Source organism: Cololabis saira, chromosome 11, assembly GCF_033807715.1.
Source record: "Cololabis saira isolate AMF1-May2022 chromosome 11, fColSai1.1, whole genome shotgun sequence".
Taxonomy (NCBI): Eukaryota; Metazoa; Chordata; class Actinopteri; order Beloniformes; family Belonidae; genus Cololabis; species Cololabis saira.
This window is the reverse complement of record NC_084597.1, coordinates 19,629,145-19,655,136: the sequence shown is the minus strand read 5'-3', so window position 1 is coordinate 19,655,136 and position 25,992 is coordinate 19,629,145. Positions and strand designations below refer to the sequence as shown.

Genomic DNA, 25,992 nt, shown 5'->3' with positions numbered 1-25,992 from the left:
TTATTACAAGCAAAAAAAAATCTTGTTCCACTGGCAGATTTTTCTACTTATTTCAAGTGAAAATCTACTTGAAACGGGTGAAAATTGTTGTTTTTTCCAGTGATGAGTCTTGTTTTCAGTGTAATGAGATTTCTTTTACTAAAATGAGACATTTTAACTAGAAATAAGACAAATATTCTTGTTAAGATTTTGAGTTTTTGCAGTGATCCATTTTACTTATCCTGTGAAGGACAGTCATATTCATAAGTTCAGAAAACTGTTTTTTATTGTTGTGTTTTGATGTATTTGATGTAAGCCCAGTGGATATTTAAAGCTTACAGAAGGCTGCATTTAACTGCTGCTATGTCATTCCTGCAGTATTTCTGCAGGTGTTTTGGTCACTGTTATTATTTGTAATATATTATTTTATTTGTAATCAGCACAAATTATCTGTCCCCATATGATAAAATCCACCATCCCCCCTGATGTTTTTTACAACTCGAGTACTGCAAATACACAACACTTTTCAGCAGCTGATTAAAAAAGCATTAAATAACAAAATGGGTTTATTTATTTAAACTGTCATGGCATCAAGCCTGTAATGGACTGGTTATAATAATAGTAGTAATAATAATAACCACTTTATTCGTCAGTATACATGGAAACACACAGAAATGTGTCCTCTGCATTTAACCCAACACTAGTTAGACTAGTAGGCTGCCTTTATTCTGGCACCCAGGGAGCAATTAGAGTTAAGGGCCTTGCTCAGGGGCCAAGGTGGTATATTTTGGTTGCCATCTTCAGGGCTTGAACCTGTCCAGACCAGAACTGGTCTCTGGTAGTGACCACTGCTGGCCCCAAAATTTTGAATCAGAAATTAACTTATTTCGACTGGTTCAAAAACAGCTTTGGCCCCCATTACTAGACCAAGTGCCCACTTTGGTTTTTTTTTTGTTTGCTTTTTACCAAATCGGCTAAAATTATATAATTTATATATACTTATATATACTTATGTGCGGATCCGCAGATAATTATTCTGTGCCGGTCAAACCCATCCCGGCGTGCATGGGTCCCAGCTGAACTCTGACGCTCCTCTCATCTCAAGACCTGTGTATGTCATTTCAGCAGTGACACTTGAACTGAGAACGTTAGGACAGAGTAATCATTTTAAGGTTATATTAACATTATGGGTAAGCATAAACTAAGTCAACTTAAGAATGTTACACTTAAGATCTTAGCACAAAAGGTCAACTAAATTAATAACTTTCTTTCCCACAATGAGGGGACTAATCTGCATTTAAACCATCTCTAGTTAAACTAGTAGCAGTGGTCTGCAATTTGTACTGCGCCCGGGGTGCAGTAAGGGTTAAGGGCCTTTCTCAGGTGCGCAAAGTGGTTGATCTCGGTAACAATCCTACATCTCACTTCATTTGATTGATGGTATTCAACAATGAGATATCAGTATAAATGAGAACTGTTTTAAACATCAGCGTTTTAATGGGACAAAGCAAAAACACAAACCATGATACTGACGCATGAAACAAGAACTCATCTGGCCAAAAACTGGCTGAAAACATTCATAGGCACCACCTACCCTCTTATGATTTTTGGTTAAATAAAAAGTGACTTAATAAGGCAACATAATTGATTCTCCAACTGTACTAAGATGACGGTGTCCACAGTGTAAAAATCTGATCTTTAAGAGTAGGTTTCTCAATCTACATATTAAAAAAAAAAAGAAAACAATGTCATCAAAACAGAATAACTTAAATGAAGTTCTGGTCAGTCTAAATGCTTTTGCATTACACAGCAATGCTGCTTGTCCTCCAAGCTGCTGGAAGAATTAAATGCTCTACTGCACACAGACCAGCACTGGACACAGTTGCTACTACCGGACAGCTGTTTGTCTGGAGTCCATTTCCACAGCTGGCAGCAAGCACGCTTCTTTTATGAACATGTCTTTATACAGATTTAGTACAATTTGACAGACCGTTTAGTTATTTACATAAGAAAGATTTCCAAATAAATTCACAAATAAAGTGGAATGAAAACAACCATAATCCCATAATTTCAAATTTTGTGGAAAAGATAACCTCAGGTATTTGTGCAATATTTGTCTGCCTTTGAGTGAGATAAGAGTGGCAGTAATCCCTGCAATTGTTTTATTTGAGATAGACTAATTTAAAAAATAAAAACAGCCACGTACTATTCTATAAAACATAGAAAGTTTTTGCGTGTCGCATGATTTGATGGTGTCACCTTGACTTTTCCTCAGTCTTGAAATGAATCACAAAAGGCAAAAGCTCTTTGTACAATGTCAACATTTAAGAGTTCCCAAAACAAAAATAAAAACACACAAATAGAACACTTTTCTCTGTCATTTGTAGCAAAAGAAAAGAGGAAAAAAAAAAAAGAAAAAAAAAAAAGGCATAGTCCTTTTTAATTCAGGAGAAAATGACCAGGACATTGTCTTGGTGAGTACAAGCATCAGTTCATGCACACACAGAAGCACACGCACACACACTTCTTATCCACAGATGGAACTTTCTGTCGCATCAGCCGAGTCTATGACTTGAAAGAGCGCGGAAATCTAGCCATTTTGTTGCACCCAATTCAATTTTATTTATATAGCATCTATTACAACAGAAGTTGTCTCTAGGCGCTTTCCAGAGACCCACTTCCCCTTTCAAACCTGCCAACACACTTTTCACAGAATGACTTGACGAGACCCTGAGAGCTCGCTCGGACTTGTGTCACCAAAGTAACTGATGGACAGAGCAACGGTGAGATCGACAGGCTCCAACAGTGAACGGGGGAAAAAAAAAAAAAAAAAAAAAGTCCTTGTCGATACGCGTCATGTGGCTGTGTTGCAATGTGGACTATTGAGTGCTTTCTGCGGCAAAGTTCGCTGCCTTTTCTGTTTGATTGTTAAAAAATGATGCCCTTGCTCTTTGGCTCTGAGGGGCTGGGGAAAAAAAAAAAAAAAAAAAAAAAGCTGCTGTTTTAAAATTTACAGGACATTTATTTTTTTTATTTCTTTTTTAACTAAAATGTATTTTCTAGAAATATCTTGACACATGGTATAATTTACATTTGGCCAGATAATACACCAAACAATAAATGGGCCCAGGAATGCAAGGTGCATTAGCAGTAGTAAAGTGTGAATATGTATTTATTTGTGTGAATCGTTATCTCTACACTTCCAGATTTGGGCAGTGGGTGAGGTTTTGAGCTGGTCAAGTTGATAAAATGGCGTACCAGCTTCACTAACAGTAATTTTGTGATGTGACAGACTGAGCACATCTGATGCACTCCTTCTCCAGCAGAGCATCATCCTTGTTGCTTTGGATGCTAAGAGAGGGGCTGCTGTGATCAGTGGGTGTGGTAGCCAGCGGTGCCCATGCCCGTCTGGTTAGTTAGCACTGTCCCGTTGACCCCCTGTCCAGGCTCCACGATGCTGCCGTTGCTGATGGCGCCCACTCCTGTCCATCCGGCTCCAGCATGTAATTGACTGAAAACAAACAAACAACAATTATGCGTCTGAATAATGAAGAAAGCGAAAATGTACAGTAACAGAGTAATTAAGCCTGTTAGAGACTATGTGGGTCTCAAGGAGCTAACCACTTCCATATTTTTTGGGACTGCCAAGTTATAAGACCTTTTTGGAAGGAGATACAGATGCATGTGGAAAATATATTTAATGTAACCATGCCATCGAATTGTGAAACGTTATTTTTGGGAGACATAATGTTTGAAACGTGGAATGGAAAAGAAAGACAAAAAACTGCTGACTGTATTGTTGGCAGCCAGTAAGAAATGTGTTACGAGGAAATGGTTAAAACTATTGACTATTGACGACTGGATTGGGATCATCTACGAGATCTATGTTATGGAGAAGATCTCTTCCTCCCTCAAGGTTGAGAAAGAAAACTTTTACAAGATCTGGTCCAAATGGACTGATTATGTGAAACCAATCACATCTGATTTCATGTGAACTATTTTTTTATGTGATGTAATGACTGTAAACATGGGTGCGCTCCCTGGTTTTTATTTTTTTTTTGTTTTATTTTTTATATATATATATTTTTTTTTTAATCTTTCTGTTAGTGTTTCCAATTACTGTTCATAAAAAATGCCTGGAGGACAGTAGGGACAGAATCATTTAAGTTTAAAGATTGAATGCCTAAATGTGTAAGATGGAATACTGCTGTTCTAAATAAAAAGAGAATTTCAAAAAAAAAAAAAACAGTAATTAAGAGTCGCTTTGGCCACTGTACCTTAATTACAAAACAACAATTCTGTACACCTGTATGATCTGTTGCATTTTGTTTTACAAAAATGTATGAAACTAAAGTTAAAGTCAAGCCTGATGCTTTCAGTTCATAACAGTGGAGCACCCCCTGTTGGATAACAGCCGTCACTGCAACCCTGACAGAAGAGGTGAGCGTCCCTGTTTCACAATCTTGATGTTAGATGACGTTTTTGAGATGACACAAAATTCTAAATATGCATTGTATAACACCATCCTCATGGACGCTATTAATCTGCTGACAACCTGCTCTGAATTTTTATTGACAGGAATTGACTTGGTTGGTTGACTTGGGAACACCGAGGTGTTACCCGGAGGAAGAAGAATGTTTTAGGCCTCTGCCTCTACCATCCAAACTCAGATAAGTAAAAGTTAATTAATGGATGGAAAGCCAGATTCTGGGCCCTTTTCCCAATTGGAAGGTGCAAATGAAGTGATTTTTGGATGCATCTACAGGTATGTGGCTGCATCTTTGTTTTAGCAGGACATTCCAATACAGCTCAAAGTCAAATGATGTTCCTACATCTCTGATTTAGTCTTACACCGTGTCCTAACTGCATGCGATGCGAGCGAGCGTCAAAAATCAATTCCATTGCTTTATTTTCTACTGGCCACAGCACGCCGTTTTGAGCTGAACATTTGTCGGACGCCCTGCTTCTATTTTCTTCCTGTCGCTTGCGTTGAAAGCTGGTTGAAAGCGCTGTAGGAAACGGTCATAGATTAGGAACGGCTGATCCAGTTAGTTGAAATGAGAAGTTATCTCTATGATACCTCCTCATTTCACTACAAGAACCTCAATAAAGTGGCAGCTGGCTGGAGGGACAACGCCATGGAGCTGGAAGTTTCAGTGTATTTACAAGCATGCATCCATGCGATGTGAAAAAGGCATTGTGTGACATATGTTTGCACGCACGTTATTCTTAGTTGCCGCTATGTGGCTGAAGGTAGACATGAGACGAAATGCATGCAGTTAGGACACGGTGTTACTCTTTAACTGTCGTCCAGTGCACAGCTGATAGGTACGTGACTTAACAGAACTGCATATTAACGCTTTCAGTGTGGACAGAGAGCGTCCGATGTCACACAGTGCGACGCGATAGTCGGACGCTCGCATGCAGTTAGGACACGGTGTTAGGCCTGTAGCGATACGTTGATGACGTTCGCTTCAAAATATCGTTTTTTATCATTATTCTATTACATCATTATTATTAAAGAAATAAGAAAAAGCACACTTGTACGTTTGAGGAGAAAACAAAAGTATTTAGTTACATTTTCTTCCTTCCACTCACTTGTAGCCCTGTTGTTCCCAGGACTGTCCGTATACCCCGTAACTTGGCACCTGCCACCCGTTGGGAACATATTGACCGATCTGCTGCGTGTTGCCGTACCACTGGCCCCACTGACTGTAGGGCTGCGCTGCGAAGCCCAACGTGTTCTGCTGAAAAACAGAACAAGGTTTTAGAGGGCAGGATGTCACACAAAGGTGAAGTTAAGACCCCCTGTCAGATTGGTGATGAGTCGACGTACCTGTGCCATCTGTACCTGCTGAATGGGGCCTTGGACAACGTCTGTCGTTTCTTTGCCCCAGTAACATTTCACAACATACCCGTCTATGGAAGTACCGTTGACAGAAACTATGGCATGAGCTGCTGCCTCATGAGAATTGAATCTGTGAGGTTAAAAAAAAAAAAAAAGAGAAAGCTAATTGTATAAAAACTGCATGCACGTGGCAGTTCTTCTGAGTCGGATACAATCGCAGTTTTCAAAGCAGCTGTATCAGAAAAGTCTGTTTACCTCACAAACGAGTAGCCCTTCTCCGGGAAAACACGGATTTCCATTATTTGGCCGAAAGGTGAGAAGGTCTGTCTCATAAGTTGCTCTGTGTGCAAAAAAAAATAAAAAATTAGCCGACAGTTTCAAAACCAGAGTCTGATGTTAAGCTAAGCCTCACCTGTGAGCCCTGATGTGACTCCTCCGCAGTAGACGGTACAGTTGCTGAGGCTGGACTGATTCACCACCTCATCGAAAGATAGCTGCTTGGTGCTGGTTGCTAGGAGACCAAAGAGAAACCAGTGCCTTTACAAAAATATGTTACTTATATCTTAATTTCCTTTAATTCCCATCAGGCCGACTCTTAAAAACAGAATGAGGAACTTGATTGGGAAGACTTTTCGTGGACATTTAAGCAGTTGTCCTTCTTAAATTTTGTTTTGTGTTTTCTTTTATCAATTTGGTCCTCTCATCCTTCCTGTTAAATAGTTTATGATCACAGTGTGATATTCTGTTATTATGGAATCTTGACAAACAAACAGTTATAATAATATTATTAATAATAACTAGAAAATTTCAGGAAATTTTGAGAGGAGCATTCCCTACTGGCCATTCGTCCCCTCTCGCTGCTTTGGTTTGGGGCTGTAGTGGTTGTGTTTAAGGTTGTTTTGGTTGTGTCGAAAGGTGGTTCCTGCCATGTTTGGAGTTATTAATAATGGCCAAAAAACCAAACCAAGGCCTGGATGCATGTTGCGGTTCGGGCCACATTTACGGATGATTTATTCATATTCTCCCCCATAAAAATGCATAGGTTTTGTTGCCATGGTAACAAGCCCCATAGGATAGAATGGGACAATTTGGCTTCAATATCTCAAAAGTTGTAAACAACAGCCTAAGGAAACCTCAGTATGTTGTATTCCACATCGTCCAGTCTTTTAACGTTAGATCGATGTCTCTGCAATATCGTGTTGCCGAGCAACAAGCGTCCAAATTTCCGTTAACTTTAAAACTAACAGTCTGTCTCCATTTCCAGCAGTGGCCCCACAAAAATAGTTTATGGTTTATTTTCCAGAGCTGAAACGCAGACCTGCCCTAACCTTGGTGGGGGTCTTCAGCGCTAGTCCCTAAGCCCGGCTGGGTGGCTTTGACTCAGTGTTGAGTGGATATGCTTTGAGCAGAAAATGTCATTGTTCAGGCATCTCTATGTCCCCTTTGAGCAAAAGTCGCCTCTACTCAGCACAAGCCACAAACAGAATTGCAGCAACCCTCTCAGCTCCTTCTGTTCTGATCTCATCGTTCTTGTTTATTGTTATTCATCTTTACTTTCACCTTCTTGCAACTTTGTAAAAGTGGTCCATTACTGCCGCAAAGTGTTATGGAGTGATAGCTGGGCAAGTTCGTGGATCCTACTGGACCAAGAGCCACCATGACCCAGATACAATTCCAGTTTCACATTAAACCAGTGTTAAAGGAAACACACCTAATGTTACTGGAAGAAAGAGAGCTGCTGCACGAGTGTAATCAAATCAATCAATCTGTGTTAACTCACATTCATTTGTGGTTTTGGGAGCAGGCTTCCTCGTGGCCCAGTTGGTCCTGATCTGCCTTCCCCCCAACCACTGACCTCCCATCTGCTGAATGGCGTTCTCTGCATCCTGGAAGCACAAAATCATTCGTCAATTATAATGCAGACATCATGTAAATTCTGTCATAAATCACAAATGTTTTGTCTATTATATTGGACCTTAATGACACACTTACCCATTTGTTGAAAAAAGAGACAAATCCATAACCTTTAGATTTACCCGTGGCCATGTCTTTCACCACTCGACAATCCCTGTGAAGAAAAATCCAGTACGATTTTCTCAAGTATAGCATGGGCTGGAAAATTTAGGAGTAATGTGATACTTAAGGGCTTGTGACACAAAATTCTCAACGGAAATGTTTATTTACATATTAAAATATGTAATATATATATATGACTGCTGCAAAACTCTTGAGTCATTTCTTCATTTACAAGTCTATGCTATGAATAAATTAGATATAGATTTGAAATTATGTAGAACTTTAACTTTATTTAAAAAAACATTGAAAAGAAGGATGATTTCCTTATATTAAATTAATGAGTGGCTTGATGTTGATTTGGGTATTTATTTAATTGGTGATTTGCTTTGATTTTTTAAGGATGAAGGTAACATATAGACTGCACCTTATTTTAAAAATCTTTTTTATTTTTTGAGGAATGTTTGTTATCCCCACAGAGGCAATTTGTTTTACTGGCAGTCTTTCTCTTACTTTTTGCTTTTATTTTATTAATTTAATTAATCTTTTTGAGGGTAGGCAAATAATAAGCTTTGCTTCAGCCTATCCCTTTTTCGGTCTAGATGTTATTTGTTTATTTGTATACTGGAAAAAAAAATTGTGTTATGTTTTCTTTGAACAGTTGAACGTTTTCTTGTTGTCAGTTTTATTCTTGGTTTTTATTTTTATTTTTTTTGTGTCATGACCGAAAATAAACTAAACTAAATGCTGGTCCAAAACGTTAAACCGTCCTTCCAAAGTGGTGGGGAATAAAGAGATTCAGCATTTATAGGGGAAAATAGGAAAAAGCAGAGCGACTACATGGATGATGAAGCCACAGACTAATCAGACCCAGATAGACTCAATAATAGGGAAATTAATGTTAATTACATCTCTCAACAACATTTATGGAATTTTCACCTCCACCTTGGTAACAAAAAAAAAAAAACAAAAAAAAAAAAAATCAGTACCAAGTAAGTTCTATATTGTCTCCAGTAAAGAACTGAAATCAATGTTAAAAAATAAGTGAAAAAATACATTTCATGTTATTCAAAGAAACTTTGTTTGACCGGTTAATTGACGCAGGAGGGTTGCAGACCCCTGAAATGGGTGGAGTTTGTGACTGTGGCGCTGTGCACCATCTGAGGGTGACACAGCTTTATGTAAATAAAGTCTAGGTTATTATTCTGTCTTCTATGTTTTGTCATTTGTGTTTTAGCAACTTCAGTAACATTAATGAAATTACTTTTGTTGTTTTTAGAGGGAAATTCTCAGTACCTTTAATTCATTGAAGCAAAGATTTGTTCTTTTTTCTTTTTGAAGTCATTATGATCTCTGGGTTCAATGTTAAACAGAGGGATGGTTGTAGGGAAACTTTGTGGCGTATGAAAATATACTTACGATATTTTCCCAAAAGGAGCGAACGCTGCCTTTATGTCATCAGTGGTGATTTCAGGACTTAAATCTCCAACAAAAACATGGAAATGACCTGAAATAAGAAATATATATATGAATAAACTACAGTTTACAACAAAAAATAAATAAAATCTGAATACAGATTCATTTGGTATTTTTTTTTTTTTTTTACACTTTAGAAGACCTAGTTTTCGCAGATGCACTGCAGCACTGCAGACTTTTGCAGTCTTTAGGGCGGCCAGGTTCACAAGATTAAGTCCATAAAACATTCAAATGAACCCATGCGGAGGCCAGCAGGTAGTGCTCATCAGAATTTACATTTAGTGTGAGCAAATACTGATTTAGCTTCTTGTTGTTTCCAGCGTCATCACCTACATGCAAGCATGGAGCTTCTACACGCAGTCTACAAAAACATAATTTCCACACGAGCCTTATTGCATCACATCTCCTGTGGCTTCTGCTACAACTACTAAAATATTTCCAGCTGTAAGAATGTATCTTACCATAAATGATAACCTGCAGGGAATTTGTAAAATAGCTACAGTGGACTAATCTGAACCTACTGTAATTTTTGGGAAATTATTTGGTGTTAATTTATGAAAAAAAAAAGGCTGCGGTAATTATGAGCTTCTTATTACAAGCAGAACTTACTACTTGTGTCTTTCTTCTGGCTCGTTGGCGTTGTGGCCCAGTTGACCTTCACCTCCTGTAAGAGAAACAGATGCAGACACCGAGGAAGAGGTGAGATGCAACATATGTTTTTAGATGCAATGAAGATTCTTTCTCTCTGATTAGAGGGTTTCTCACACACCAGCTTTACTTAAGTCATATTTTGTCATTGAGAACCTTTTGTTAATAAGATAATTTTGCAAGCCATATTTGAGTTCTTAAATCACCAACAAAAAGTGATTAATCTAATTTTACATACCTCTGCATTAATTAACACACAATAAAATACAGTGCAACATAAAAGGGATATCAAGACTCCATCAGGAACATTTTATGCTCAGTCTAGTAATAATTTTGGAGCAAAAGTGTAGGAAGTAAGGTCCAAATAACAAGGGACTTACAAACAAGTGATTTTTACGAACTTGCTATACTCTTCAAATGGTCCTTCAATACCTGTTGAGGATAAAATATTTTCAACTGAATGTATTTTTCTTGAAGTTGCTCTTATGTGGATTTTCTTAAGTGGACATAACTTTGCAAAAGAACACACAGCAGTCAAGATGTAGGGGTATAGAAGAGCAATTAAAGTAGATCAAAGAATGTTACATGATAACACAGCAGGGCCACATTAAATTAAGTCATACACAGATGGAAACTCACTCAAGGAAAATCGTCATTAAAACAAACAGCATGGAGGAGCATGAGGAGACAAACGACAGAAACAGCACTGCATTTGTGTAATATTCAACGACTCATCTCTCATTACTTATTCCGAATTTTTTTTTTTTATAACAAAGCACATTTAAAGCTTATATGCATCACTATTAAAAAGGAAACCACATCCACAACAATCATTAAAAGTTGGGTAGGAGGTGTTGGAAAAACCATTAGGAATCAGCAAGATTTAACACAAAAAAATACAATTAAAATGTACAACCCCCTTCCTTCAGACCGGCCTCCGAAGCCACACCTCCAAAGCACACGAAACTCAATGCCTGATCCCTGAACAAAAAGAGAGTTTGACAGACAATCCAACGATCCAACGACTTTGCTTGGGTCCTTGAATGATTGGTGGTTTTAAGCGTCCTGTTGGTTAATTACTTAACAATTTGGATTATCATTTTTCTTTCTATATAAAAACATTTAATGAGATATTTACCAATCGGTTTGTACAGGGAATTATAGGTTATACCAAAAAGTGCTTCAGAAGAAAATCTACCCAATGTTTAAAGTGACTTATGTAGCAGTACCGATTCCGACCACATGGTGGCATCACATCACATGAAAGTTTGTGTGTCAGCCCCAATAGACTCTTTTTGTGTTTGTAAACAATGATGGCGTAAACTGTATGCGTGCGCATTTAGGCAACAGAAGTATGGTGGAGATAAACAGCTTGTCAAGCTATGAAAGGGGATTATCAACTAAAGATCACGAACGTAACTTTAAAAAGTTGACTTATGACAAAAGGTGTCCGACTTCTAGATCTGTGTTCTAGTAATGAGTGGATTGAAGACGTTAGCAAGTGCCCACATATAGTGTGGCCAGATAGATATACACCTATTTAAAACTTAGAAACTGAGCCTCTACACCAAGGAGAAATTACGAGCCTGGATGTCACTGGATGCTTGTGAACACGTTCACTGTGGTCACGTACAGAACGTCAAATAACATGACAGACTCAGAGAGTTTTGTGTTTTGAGATCAGAGATTCTGTAATGCTGTATATGTATCCATACAGACAGATTGCAACCAAAATTATTATTTCCCGTTTACAACATACAGGGGGAGGACCATTATGGCGCTTTTACACTAGTACCTACTCAATACGACTCGACTCGACGCACCTCGGTTTTGCGCTTCTCCACTAGGGGTCTGACCGCATCGAGTAGATACTTTTTCTGTAACTACTCTGCCGAGGTTCTAAGTGGCTGAATCGGGCTGTATCTGACGTCATCACACTACAGGCCACCGATTGGTCAGGGGGTTGGAGTCAGACATCTGAATCAGGATGTTACATCAGCGAAAGAGCGACTCTGACGGCGACTTTTTGTTCATTTTATTCGACAGGCAATGGCAGCGCAAAAGTCTGTTTGGTGATCCAACTCTGAGGTGAAGATGTTCATAAACCTGGTGGCTGAGGAGAAAATTAAAAAAAGGGATGTAGACGGGGGGGCTAAGGAAAGACAAGATCTCATTTTTTAACTTGATATCGAACACAAGCCACAGACCCAGCAGCACATCTATCATCTCCTCCATCTTCTACATCTTTAGTGTTGTTGTCTTCTTCGTTTAGATCACACAATCAAATACGTCACAGCAGCTTCGCTCCAACCCGCCTACTTCTCCAGATGCTGAATTGTTATGGAAAAGAAACTTGGCCGAGTTGAGTCGAGCTGAGTTGAGTAGAGCCGAGTAGGTACTAGTGTAAAAGCGCCATTAGACACACACTTGTTCGGTCTCGTGCATCGTTCCACACAGCTTGGGGGAATACCCCGTGTTCCACAACAAAACCTCAGTTATTTGTTGTAAACTTCTGCCAGCCTGGAGCCCCTAAAATGGTATTTGGGCCAGCCCCGTTAGACAATAGCTCTTTGATTACTTTCGTTTGTACTCCCTGAATATTGTTGCAAGAAACCCAAGTTTTGACTGCTTAAATATTAATATTTAGGCCAAATACCCTAACAAATTATATCTGTTTAATTTGGTTTTAAAAAAAAAATAAAATTTTAATTGTCATTTAAACATGTTACAATAAAAACAAAGAAAACATGAATCAATTCCAAACAAAACTAAATACTTTCATTACTAAGAATCTAGTTGTGATGTTCTAGGAGTGTTTGAAACACCAGTGGCAAGACAAGTTTATTTGTATAGCACAATTCAACACAAGGTAATTCAAAGTGCTTTACATCAACATTAAAAGCTGCAAGACAATTAAACAGTAAATAACAAATAAAATGATAAGAAAAGAGGTAAAATAATAAAAACAAGTTATTAAAAAAATAAGGGCAGTAGAGTACAGCAGGTAAGTATTTAATTTAAGAGTACTCTTCAGTAAACAGTAATGTTTTTAGCCCTGATTTAAAGGAGCTGACAGTTGGAGCAGACCTCAGGTCTACAGGAAGTTTGTTCCACCGGTGAGGAGCAGAATAACTGAACGCTGCCTCACCTTGCTTGGTTCTGGTTCTTGGGACACACAACAAACCAGATCCAGATGAACCTCAGGGGTCTGGGAGCTTCATAGGAACTAACAGATCAACCATTCAGTGCTTTGTAGACCAGCAGTAAGATTTTAAACTCTATCCTTTGACTCACTGGAAGCCAGTGTAGCGATTTCATGACCAGTGTAATATGGTCCAGTTTTCTGGTGTTTGTAAGGACTCTGGCAGCGTTCTGGATCAGCTGTAGCTGCCTGATAGATTTCTTGTTAAGGCCTATAAAGATGCCGTTGCAATTATCCAACCTACTGAAAATGAATGCAAGAATACGTTTTCCGTGTCTTGTTTGGACAGAAACCCCTTAATTCTAGCAATGTCTTTTAGGTGGTAGTAGGCAGATTTAGTGATAAACTTTAGATGGCTGTTCAAGTTGAGGTCGAGTCAATAATTACACCAATATTTCTGGCTGCCAATGACATGGAGCCAAGGTGAGCGCTGATATTTTCCCTTTCATTTTTAGGGCCAAAAATGATCACCTCTGTCTTTTCTGCATTTAGCTGGAGAACATTCTGGCACATCCACTCATTGATTTGATGAATACAGTTACTCAATGAGAGTAGGGAACTGTAGTCATGTGGTGACACTGAAATATAGAGTTGTGTGTCATCGGCATACATATGGTAGGAAATGTTGTGATGTTCCACAATCTGAGCTAGGGGTAACAGATGTTGAATAGAAGCGGTCCGAGAACGGACCCTTGAGGAACCCCACATGTGATCTTGGTTCTCTCAGACTCATGTTTTCCAATTGACACAAAAAATGCCCTATCTTGCAAGTAAGATTTGAACCATTGAAGCACAGTGCCGGTAAGTCTCACCCACTTTTCCAATCTGAGTAGCATGTTATGATCAACTATGTCAAATGCAGCACTGAGATCCAGTAATACCAGAACAAAGCCGGATTTGGATGCATCATTATTCAGATAAATATCATTTAAGACTTTGATGAGTACAGTCTCAGTGCTGTGATGTGGCCAAAATCCAGACTGAAATGTGTTAAAAAGATTGTTTTGCATCATAAAAGCATGAATGCAAACAATAAGTCCTGAGGGTGACACAGCTTTACGTATATAAAGTCTAGGTTATTATTCTGTCCTCTTTGTTTTGTCATTTGTGTTTTAGCAACTTCAGCAGCACCATTACTGAAATTACTTTTGTCGTTTTTTTAGACAGACTGAGCAGAAGAGTGATATAGGTGAGGGAATAAAACAAGTAGAGCAGCAACAGGGAAGTAAGATTAAGTTTAACAAGACAAGTTTGTCCTCTTGTTTCATATCAAACCCTGACCACCCAGCCTTGCCCCTGGCGACTCACCCATGAGATATGATAGCTTACCTTACCCAGTATTTTCCGACCATTCATGGCTGCAATTGTGGCAGTGGCATGTCTATGCTCATAAAACTCCACGAAGCAGTAGGGATCATGACCTGCTGTCTGAAGTGAACAAGAAACACACATTAAGGCTGCACATGATACATTATATCTTACCGATGAAAATATCAAGACTTAAATAAGCATGCCATACTACTACTGCACATAGGGAATGAAAGAATGAACGATCATCATCTATCATGCAGGCACCTACGTCACTTCACAAAGACTGAAAACAAAGCATATATGCATGAATTTGAAATTCACAAGGAAGAGGTAGAATGCAGCCATATGAAATGGAGAAAAAAGAAACGAAGATTACCAAACTCACATCTACTATCATTTTACAGCTTTTGCAGGGTCCAATCTGTCCAAACAGCTCCAAGATGAGAGCTTCTGTCACATCCCTGGACAGATTCCCCACATACCTGGAAACATAATCACAAACAGAAAGAATAAGGTCCAGTTACCGGTGTGATGTGATGCTGGTGGTGAACACATCCTGCCTGGGCACTGTAGCATGAAGCTTACTTTGAAAGTTTGGGGAACGCCTATTTTGCATTTTTGCTAGGACAAAATACCATTATAAAAAAAAGGAAGCACAGCGTGGTCTTGATGACCTCACTCTGATGGAAAATTGATGGAAAAATCAAAGTATTCAGGTTTCCACTTTCTACATGTTTTGAAGTCTGAGTGGTGTTGTCCAGCTTTGTGAATTTGGAGGAGAAAAAAAATATTCAGCTGTCATTGTACTGCAAATACGTGACAGCTGACGTGATGGTCAGGCTGATTGCTGCTGAATTCAGATTACACGACTCAGTGCGTCTACCACAGAAAACAGTGTGCGGGCATTATTACGGTTTCTATTTTTAATCTCTGAAAAATATGCCTTGCATTCTTCAGTTTCTGGTTATAGTTGCCAAGAATGTCTTTATAAATGTTGTAATATAACTGGAGTTTGTTTAACTCGTTTGTTGCTTAACTCATCAAAAAACCCTGCATCATATTTGGGGAGTCTGTAGATGGTCACTGATTACATTTTTAAAAAGTTATCTAGTTGCTGCAACCCGATTACTAAATGTCCGACATAGGTCTGAAGTACATCGGGTTCAGGTGTTTACATGCAGTTTAAAAGTCCGAACGATGTCTTATACGATCAGATACCCGATTGAACTGCTGCATGTAAACGTACTGAGTGAAGTCTTGCTTTACTACCGCCGATTGTTGCTTCACAACAGACAGGAGATTTTTTTCAGTACAAGGGGCCATGAAATAACCAACAAAACAGACGTTTTGTCATACTGCCTCTATTATAGTCCAGCTTTCTTTAGTCAAATTCGGGTTGTGCTTTGGCATGACATCACTGCTATGCGACAAACAAACAACTAATCTACAGGTGAACAAGCATTTGCAATGTCTTGTAGAGTTGCATATTCTGTAGACAACAAGACCACGCCGTTGCACGGAGAATGAAAGCAACATACAACAACTATGCTCTTTGAATGAAACAGACCGGATACAGTGGGATTTTTATTTATACCGATTCATCTTACTTGCTTGGACGTAAGCGTGCACACACTTTAACGTGGCGTTGCACCGGCAGCGTAGCATAATATTAAAATAACCAATAAATTACCATCACTGTAAGCTTGGAAATCTTTCGGTGTCAGCACCATGGCATTACACCACTGCGGTACACAGAAATACGGTGTACCGTTTCACCCCTAGTCACTATATACAGTCTTATCATGAATCAGTCACCTGACTATTCTTTAATACCACATTCTATCAGAAACACACATGGGATATTAGTTGTAACCATGCATAAAACATGAGTCTGTCATTCGTAAATGTCCGAGGGAGGAAACATGCTGCAAGCTGTTTGTGCTATTATTTATTCAAAAACGCAAAGAAATAAAGGAAGGACAACAAACACGTATAAAAGGAATGGATGAGCAAAGTGGGCAGCAGACATTTCTGAGATAAAACGTGAGAAAATGAATAGTTAAATAAAAAAAGTTAGCTGCTCTTGTGGTATGTATAATACGAAACATTTGGCATCTTGTTTTGCTTTCCCATTCAATGTTTTCTTCAAGGTGACCAGAGACACCCCGATCCTACCATATAGTTCTCATACCTACACTTTGCATTATTAGCCAAAATCAAGTACTAGTGACGAAGAGACTGGAGCATCGGGCTTGACCTGTGGTTAACTCTACTAACTCTGAAAAAACAAAAAATACTATACATATACAGTTCATTATCTTTTACAATTAAAATACATAGGGTAAGAAATGTACTCTATCATTGTGATTTAGATGTAGACCAGATCATTTTATAGCAAATTAATGCATAAAACCAGTTCATTAAATCAGCCTAATGGATCTGTCCCATTATCCAACACCCATTCATCTATACAGAAAATCTCTGACCAGATATCCATTGGAACTATCAGCACATCCTAAAGTAAAGATACACCGACCTAGGGCTGGGCGATATGGACCAAAAGTCATATCTCGATATTTTCTAGCTGAATGGCGATACTCGATATATATCTCGATATTTTTTTCTGTGCCTTAATTGGGGTTTCCCCCAAAGCATTATAGCATAGCATCTCTGTTAGCATCTCTGTTAGCTTCTTTTTTTTCTGAGGCAAACCCTTAAAAAAACAGTCAGTTTTAATACAAAGCCTCGTGCCAAATGTCACACAGGTTCCTTTATTAACAGAGGTCTGCACAATATCAAAATGTATAAAACAAATGAAATAAAAATAAACTGCCTGCATATATAGAATAAAAATGCTTCTTGAATAAAATAAAACAAATATCCCTTTCCTGCATAACAATTAAATTAAAATACACTGTGCAATTAATACAATGTAGACAGTAACAGGCAGACTTTTCCACTGAGGTTGACAGTTGTGCAAATAACAAAAAATTTGTGCAAATCTCAAATAAAACATCCAAGTCAATTTGTCACAAAATAAGCTATCAAAAAATCATTAAAAAAAAAAAAAAAAAAAATCTTTTTTTTTTTTTTTAAATCGATATAAACGATATTGTCTCGTACCATATAGTGTTTGAAAATATATCGATATATATTAAAATCTCGATATATCGCCCAGCCCTACCTCACTCTGATGGAAAATTGATGGAAAAATCAAAGTATTCAGGTTTCCACTTTCTACATGTTTTGAAGTCTGAGTGGTGTTGTCCAGCTTTGTGAATGTGGAGGTGAAAAAAAATATTCAGCTGTCATTGTACTGCAAATACGTGACAGCTGACGTGATGGTCAGGCTGATTGCTGCTGAATTCAGATTACACGACTCAGTGCGTCTACCACAGAAAACAGGGTGCGGGCATTATTACGGTTTCTATTTATAATCTCTGAAAAATATGCCTTGCATTCTTCAGTTTCTGGTTATAGTTGCAAAGAATGTCTTTATAAATGTTATAATATACCTGGAGTTTGTTTAACTCGTTTGTTGCTTAACTCATCAAAAAACCCTGCATCATATTTGGGGAGTCTGTAGATGGTCACTGATTAAATTTTAAAAAGTTATCTAGTTGCTGCAACCCGATTACTAAATGTCCGACATAGGTCTGAAGTACATCGGGTTCAGGTGTTTACATGCAGTTTAAAAGTCCGAACGATGTCTTATACGATCAGATACCCGATTGAACTGCTGCATGTAAACGTACTGAGTGAAGTCTTGCTTTACTACCGCCGATTGTTGCTTCACAACAGACAGGAGATTTTTTCAGTACAAGGGGCCATGAAATAACCAACAAAACGGACTTTTTGTCATACTGCCTCTATTATAGTCCAGCTTTCTTTAGTCAAATTCGGGTTGTGCTTTGGCAAGACATCACTGCTATGCGACAAACAAACAACTAATCTACAGGTGAACAAGCATTTGCAATGTCTTGTAAGCTTGGAAATCTTTCGGTGTCACCACGATGGCCTTACACCACTGCGGTACACAGAAATACGGTGTACCGTTTAACCCCTAGCCAATACAGTCTTATCATGAATCAGTCACCTGACTATTCTTTAATACCACATTTTATCAGAAAAACACACATGGGATATTAGTTGTAACCATGCATAAAACATGAGTCTGTCATTCGTAAATGTCCGAGGGAGGAAGCATGCTGCAAGCTGTTTGTGCTATTATTTATTCAAAACGCAGAGAAATAAAGGAAGGACAACAAACGCGTATAAAAGGAATGGATGAGCAAGGTGGGCAGCAGACATTTCTGAGATAAAACGTGAGAAAATGAATAGTTAAATAAAAAAAAGTTGCCGCTCTGGTGGTATGTATAATACGAAACATTTGGCATCTTGTCTTGCTTTCCCATTCAATGTTTTCTTCAAGGTGACCAGAGACACCCCGATCCTACCATTTAGTTCTCATACCTACACTTTGCATTATTAGCCAAAATCCAGTACTAGTGACGAACAGACTGGAGCATCGGGCTTGACCTGTGGTTAACTCTACTAACTCTGAAAAAACAAAAAAATACTATACATATACAGTTCATTAACTTTTACAATTAAAATACATAGGGTAAGAAATGTACTCTCCATCATTGTGATTTAGATGTAGACCAGATCATTTTATGGCAAATTAATGCATAAAACCAGTTACCGTATTTCCTGGACTATAAGCCGCACCTGTATATAAACCGCATCCATTTTATTTAAAAAAAAAGATATTTAGCCGCAGATATTTATGTTGTTAGATTAGATATTTACTACATGTACAGAAGGATTTTGAACTGTAAATGATGTACATGTTTGTACCTAAATAGATCCTTTCCTAACAGTGTCTTTTAACACGGCAGCAACTTTACTGATTAAAACGGGACAGAACCAAGAGAAAATAACCAGTATTTATTTATCTGTTTGAAATCTGCTTCTACCTACTTCTATCTGCTAAAGAAGAAGTAGCGTATTCTTCTTTGCATTTATTTTGTCTTAGTTTTTTTTTTATAATTCCGGTTAGCACTCCCCCTAGCGGTGGAAGAAAAATCCACAGAATAGCCGCACCTTTGTATAAGCCGCATGGTTCAAAACCTATGAAAAAAGTAGCGGCTTATAGTCCAGAAAATACGGTAATTAAATCAGCCTCATGGATCTGTCCCATTATCCAACACCCATTCATCTATACAGAAAATCTCTGACCAGATATCCATTGGTAATATCAGCACATCCTAAAGTAAAGATACACCGATCGATCGGCAACCGATCAGTATCGGCCAACAATGCCCTTATTGGTTTTGATCGGAGTTCTCAAAATAATAGTTCAAAGCGGGCTGATCCGATGACGTTTACAACAACAAACCACCGCCCGCGCGTGGATTCAACTTCCCACATCTCAGACCGAGCTGTCCTAAGGGGCGTGGCAGTATCTAAAAAGCATCAACACTGAAAATGGCGTTGCAGGTATGGGAGTTTTACAATGTCCGAAAAGGACAACACATTTGCAGATTGCAAGCCGTGTGCAAAGGAGATGCCCCGAGGAGGAATGTCACAAAAGAATTTCAACAAGATGACGGTGATAAGACATTTGAAAGTTTCTCACGTCAAGGAGTATATAAAGAACAGGAGCCAAAGCACAGAAACAGATTGGACATTGAACATGAACTTAGAGTTTCTTTGTCTACTATAACTCCAGACTTTGAGACTCTTGTCAGGAGCAAAAAACACGCCGAGTTCTCCCATTAATTCCTCCAAACTCAGGTCTATGAAGTGAGCGGTACACCTAAGGTGGAAATCAGTGCTGCTTAATTTTCTTCGAAGCACATTTTTTTTTTTTTTTTTAGTATTTACGTATTGATAAGCTAATCAGAAGAAAATTCATTTTGTGCACGAGTCATTTTGAATTGCACTTTTGGTTTAATTTATTTTGAGTTTGTGGATAAAAACTGCTGAGGAAACTGATTTTTTTCCTCATAGTGCGGTGTTCATTCAGGTTCAGTGTGTTAAAAATGATTGTTACTGAAATGTTATGATTGTTATGACAGCCTTATGATAAATACTTGAATAAGTAAATAGATAATTTTAATAGGAAATTGTTAGAGGTTCAGTGAGCGGTTATTCAGCTAAAACTATATAGTTTGATTTATTTTTGAAACTACTGCTCAGTGGTTCCACTGTTTTATTTCATGTTTGTGCATAAAAGCACTGTCGAGTCTTAAAAATGGCTGTTACTGAAATGTTCTGATTGTTATGCCAGCCTTATGATTACTGCTTAAATAAGTGACTAGATAGTTTTTATAGGAAATTGTTATATATCCAGGAAGTGGGTACTTAGCAAATGTTAAACAAGTTATTTTTTTAAACTACTGCTCAGTGATTGCACTTTTTTATTTCATGTTTGTGCATGTTGAGTCTGTTGAAAAAAGCTGAAGTTACTGAAGTGAAGTGTTTTAGATTTAATTAAAATGCAGCTAATTGAGCATCAAAGGGAATATTTCCTTCTATATTATCACCACTTATCATTTTGCTTCACCAATAAACTTATTTTTTTGTATTGGCATACTGTGATATTCTATTCAACTATCTCCGATTCATACTGCACAATCTTTTCATTCAATAAATTTGAGAAGTCGGAAGTTTTCCTTGATTTGGGTCACGGCTTGTCATTAAGGGTGATGGTGGTTCCTGAAGCCAGACCAGTTGAGAACCACTGCTATAAACGACACCAACAACAGCAAGAAACATAAAGAACCACATCATAAGGTAATGGATTCATACGTCTTTACCATCAGCCGTTTGTTGTTGTAGAAGGCCTAGGGTATAAAGCCGTCGTTAGCTGCTCGCATCCTGGTATGTGCTGCCGAGTCGTTAATATTTCACTGATGAATGCCCGTCTGAGTTATACCAAACTATACAGTCACATCCACACTAACCCTTACGCAGGACGACAGTCGTGTCATTCGGCTTCCCGAGGGACAATTTTATTTTAAGATTGAATTCCTTTTTCCACAGGAAAACTAAGGTTTAGTTTACAACTTGTATCAACTCTAAGAGAGTGACATGTCTACTGCTGTCTGTGTTGGTGCAAGTGTTGTGTTGTACACGTAATTACTGCCACAAGAAAGCTTAAGCTAGTAAGCTACACGAGTCCAAGTCGTCCCTAAGAGTCTGTAGAGTTTAGAAATATTGCACATTGCCTGGGCCTGCAATAAAACAGTGGTCAATTCATGATACTTGCTCATTTCCTCAGTTTTATATCTAATAATACAATGTCAGTGCACATGAGACAACAATATTGAAGAATTTATGGATTTCACACTGTGATCAGCAATATTGGGATAAGCAGATAATTTTTTTGGTGATCGGCCCTCAAAATCCTGATCGGTGCATCTCTATCATAAAGTTGACCAATCGTCTCCCTCACTGGAAGTAGCATAAACAGGGATGCTGCTGACAATCCTAATAGTTGGTCATTTTAATATCCTTTAGCTGCTATGCAATTGAGGCTGATGAGTCAATGAACAACTCTGAAGAGTCTTTGACTTGCTTACACAACAATCTGACTGCCAACTGATTTGCTACGGACCCCATTGGTGATATCAGTGAGGCTAAAATCATGTAGTCTGAAAATAGTTTTTAGTATTTTACCCCTTGAGAAAAGTCCAGCTTTTTGGAAAGACAATGAAATCATACATGGGGTTGAAACTGAATCAAACCACCCAGGTGTTTTGTGGACCAAGTGGGAAGAAATGTAATTGTTGTGGGAAGCAACAAGGGACAAGAGTGACACACCCGCTATCAAGTTCAGAGTTATTGTTTATGCTACTGGAACAGCAAGTCTTAGCCCAGATATATCCAGACATCTGCTGGATACAACAGGGCAGCGTTTTCTCGTTCTAACATTCAAAAAGTTCATTAAATTGAAAGGATTATTTTGTAATTAACCGCTTTTCGTTTAAAAATTAAGAATTGCCAGCTTTCTGAATCTGAAACTAAATTGTTTAATAGGTGGATATTTTACAGCTCATAATTTACATACAACCTGATTAATTTGGAAATAAGAGGTGATCTGCATTTAAATGTCCACAGTGTTAATTGTAGCCTGAAGTAGCATGTTTTTACTGTGCAAAGAGCTATTCTGGTATTCAAATGTCTGAAAGCAATGAAATCTCGATTTGTAAGACTGGCAACTTTTTCTAACTCTACGGAACCCTCTACTCCTTTGTTCAGAAAACTCAAACTTCTTTCAGTATATGATAGGGCTGCACGATTCTGGTTTAGAATTTTTGCTTAGAATTGAGATCACGATTCTCTCACGATTTTTTTCCAATATAAAATTTATTGCACTTATTACTTTAACTTTGCAACAGCTGAACAAAAATATAATAACAATAAACATCTCTTGTCTTCTTTACACAAACCTTTGAATAATTTAAACAATAATAACAATTTTGAACAATATTTGTTCCTCCCTGAGTTGAACACCCTTTCAAAAAGGGGACTTGTAACAGATCCTGTAGTTCTGAGGCAACAAATTATTCCTCTGGCTGCTTTTTGCTGTAACAGCTGACATTGAACATAAAAACAATAAACATCTCTCTTGTCTTTAAATAATTTTAACAATAACAATTTTAACAATATTTATGTGCAATATGTGTCAGGTGATGAGAAAGGTAGATGTTTCTCCAAATGTAATCCACAATCATTAACAAAATATAACAAACATGACAACATGATAGTTGACCATGACAGGACTACAACAACCTAGAACATAGGCCTAGTCCTTTTTTTATGCAGCCATCTTTAAATTTTTTTTTTTTTTTTTTTTTTTTTTTTAAATCGTCGTCATTTGGAAATGAGATCGCGTTCAAGCATGAATCGAGATCGCGATTTTTTAACGATTAATCGTGCAGCCCTAGTATATGACATAAATATTCATCAGATATGTGTGTTTTTATACAAACATGTTTTTGCCTTTTTCTTTACCACTATCGTTTAGTCATTTTTTCATTTATAATTCTCAAATACATTCATATAATACTAGACAGGTTAATCCTTTTCATCTTCCTTTTTATAAAACTAAACACGGCCAGTTTTCCCTCAGATATCACGGTGTACAGATATGGAACTCCAAATCTCACATTATCAAAAGCTCTGCTTCTCTAGAGATTTTTAAAAGAAATTTATCATCATTTAATTCACATTTAAAAAATGTCAAGTTTTCTTTGTTTTTTTTGTGTGTTGATGATCTGTAACTATGTAGTCAAACCTTCTTTGTTTTTGTTTATAGTCTTCGTCTTGTTGTTTTTGTTTTTTGATTTTTTGTAATTACTGTTTTACTTCCTAAATTGAGGGGAGGTCCGCTGCATAAGCCTGTTGGCTTTTTGACCTCTCCTGTCACATTTGTTTTACTATTTTGATTGCAAGTGTTAATTTTATTGTGTGCAAACTAATAAAATAAAAAATAAAATAAAATAAAATCTCAAAGCAGCTTGCGTCTGTTATTGCAGAACTGAATGACAACCCAAACATCAGTGATAAAACACCAGCTGGTGACCTTGCTTTGCAGAACTGCAGGCTTTCAATGGAATTTTGAAGAAAAAAAAATAATTAAATCAATTCAATGAGTGTTCATAAGCAAACTAGCATTAAATGCAGTTAATGGAGTAATAAAATACTATACTAAATGAATAAGTTGCAGGCCCGTGCAGAGACGACGATAACACGGTTGTTTCATCTTCATAGCCCCCAGCAGAACTTCAGTGCGGTGGACTCCATCCTCTGATACATGTAGTACACCTCCACAGTCAAACAATACCTCAAATGTGAATATTTCTGCTGTTAAGCGGCGAAGTGTGAACCGACGCGTTCATGTCAGATGTTTCTGGACACTGCTAAGTTGCTACCTGGTGAACGCAGAAGCAAATATCGCCTTTACCAGGCGGCTAATCGTTGTGATTATCAGTGTGATGACAGCAGGGGTCGTCTGCGACAGAAGCCCGGGGTAAACCACTTGATCGTGTGGTTAAATCTCCAGGAAGAGACGTGTTTTGCAGCCGTGGCTGGAAGTTACGTGACGAACACAAACGCTCAGCTAACGTCTTCGCGGTCACACTTACAGCGTTTTCGGCTGCTCCTCGTCCATTGTGTCTCGGGCTAGGCACGGAAACGGGTCGCAAACTTTAAAATATATCCTCGGGCGGTCGTCAAAGACGTTTTTAAGCACGAGTGCGAGGTACTCTGCGCCGCTTTTATCCTCTCTCCCGACCGAACAATGGGGCCGCCCACAAAGATGGCGGAGCGACCGGGGGCCGCGCATGCGCAATGGTTAACCCCAAAGGGGACTTCTAGGAAAATGTCAAGCTGGGAAAAAAAACCACTTCAAATATTACACTTTTTCAGAATCAGAATCAGAAATAGGTTTATTGCCAAGTAGTTTTTTTTTTTTTTTTGGCTTCCACAGTTTATTTCAACCAAAAATCAAAAGATTCCTTACATTTGAAAGCATTAAAGTTGGTTTACAAGTGAAGGACAAAAAAATAGACTTTGGAATTAATAATTTATTTATATTGGCTACATTTTTTATTCATAAATATCGCTTTTTGAAAATTAATCCAATCATTATTGCGTATCGAAACGAAATAATTCAGTACAAAAAATATTTAATATCTTGCATGATTCAAAAAGCCCAGCATCTTTAGAAGTATCTTTGTACCCTAATTCCTGACTGTCAGTCAGTCAGTGACTGATCACTTGCGTTTATTTTATTTTTATTTTTGTTTTTATTTTTTTATTAATTAATTGATTTATTTATTTTTTGTTTGTTTTGCCAAGTAGTTTAACACACACAAGGAATTTGTTGTGGTGATTGGTGCAATACAAAAGTCAAGTCAAGTCAAATTTATTTATAAAGCACATTTCACATTATGAGCATGGACTCAATGTGCTCAAAAATACATAAACAAACAAACAAACAAACAAAATTACAAGTTTGCAATAACAGAAATAGATAACGAGTACGACAAGAGAAAAAAACAATAATAACAACCATAATTCCATTTTAACAAAAGTGCGATCACCCAGCCAACCATGAGTTTAGTTAAACGCCTGTGCAAAAAGTCTGCTTTTGAAAGTGGGCACTGTTGGAGCAGACCTTAGACCCTAGACCGTAGTGACTGAAAGCACCATGAGCAGATCTAGTGTGGATTGTACGGGTTAAGCGATTCTTAGTTGATGATCTAAGGCAGTGGTTCCCAACCTTTTTTCCTTGGAGCCCCCCCTACTGTGTGATTAATGTCCTGTCTCATGTTGTGTCCTTTTGTACTGTCCTGTGTAATTGTAATTTGTATTATGTGTTTTGTTTTAATGTAAAGCGTCTTTGAGTGCCCAGAAAAGCGCTATATAAATAAAATGTATTATTATTATTATTATTACTTGTGTCTAAGACCAGCCAGGCCCCCCGACCCGTACGTACTAG

General features: G+C 37.9%; 1 protein-coding gene across 6 annotated transcripts; it reads right to left on the bottom strand.

The window, feature by feature from the left end:
- Positions 1–1,453: 1,453 nt before the first annotated feature.
- On the bottom strand, positions 1,454–24,802 carry LOC133455083 (cytotoxic granule associated RNA binding protein TIA1-like). 6 transcript variants are annotated; one of them, XM_061733922.1, is made up of 13 exons: positions 24,635–24,657; positions 14,863–14,959; positions 14,686–14,760; positions 14,496–14,594; positions 9,926–9,980; positions 9,260–9,347; positions 7,820–7,895; positions 7,608–7,713; positions 6,240–6,338; positions 6,083–6,167; positions 5,816–5,957; positions 5,578–5,726; positions 1,454–3,490 (listed from the first exon to the last, which is right to left on the bottom strand). In XM_061733922.1, exons 3-13 carry the CDS (start codon positions 14,731–14,733, stop codon positions 3,352–3,354), a joined length of 1,086 nt encoding a protein of 361 aa, XP_061589906.1. In that variant the 5' UTR covers positions 14,734–14,760; positions 14,863–14,959; positions 24,635–24,657; the 3' UTR covers positions 1,454–3,351. The 6 variants fall into 6 exon arrangements, with proteins under 6 accessions (XP_061589906.1, XP_061589904.1, XP_061589905.1 ...); XM_061733920.1 differs by lacking the exon at positions 14,686–14,760 and having other exon boundaries at positions 24,635–24,802; XM_061733921.1 differs by lacking the exon at positions 14,686–14,760 and having other exon boundaries at positions 5,578–5,723; positions 24,635–24,802.
- Between the last annotated feature and the right edge of the window lie 1,190 nt (positions 24,803–25,992).

Excerpts from the sequence above, each read along its gene's own strand:
- LOC133455083 (XM_061733920.1), bottom strand. The coding sequence starts at position 24,660 with ATGGACGAGGAGCAGCCGAAAACGCT. Across the intron at positions 7,714-7,819 it reads TCTCTTTTTTCAACAAATGG|GATGCAGAGAACGCCATTCA; the intron begins GTAAGTGTGTCA and ends TTGTGCTTCCAG. Across the intron at positions 5,958-6,082 it reads AAGGGCTACTCGTTTGTGAG|ATTCAATTCTCATGAGGCAG; the intron begins GTAAACAGACTT and ends TTAACCTCACAG.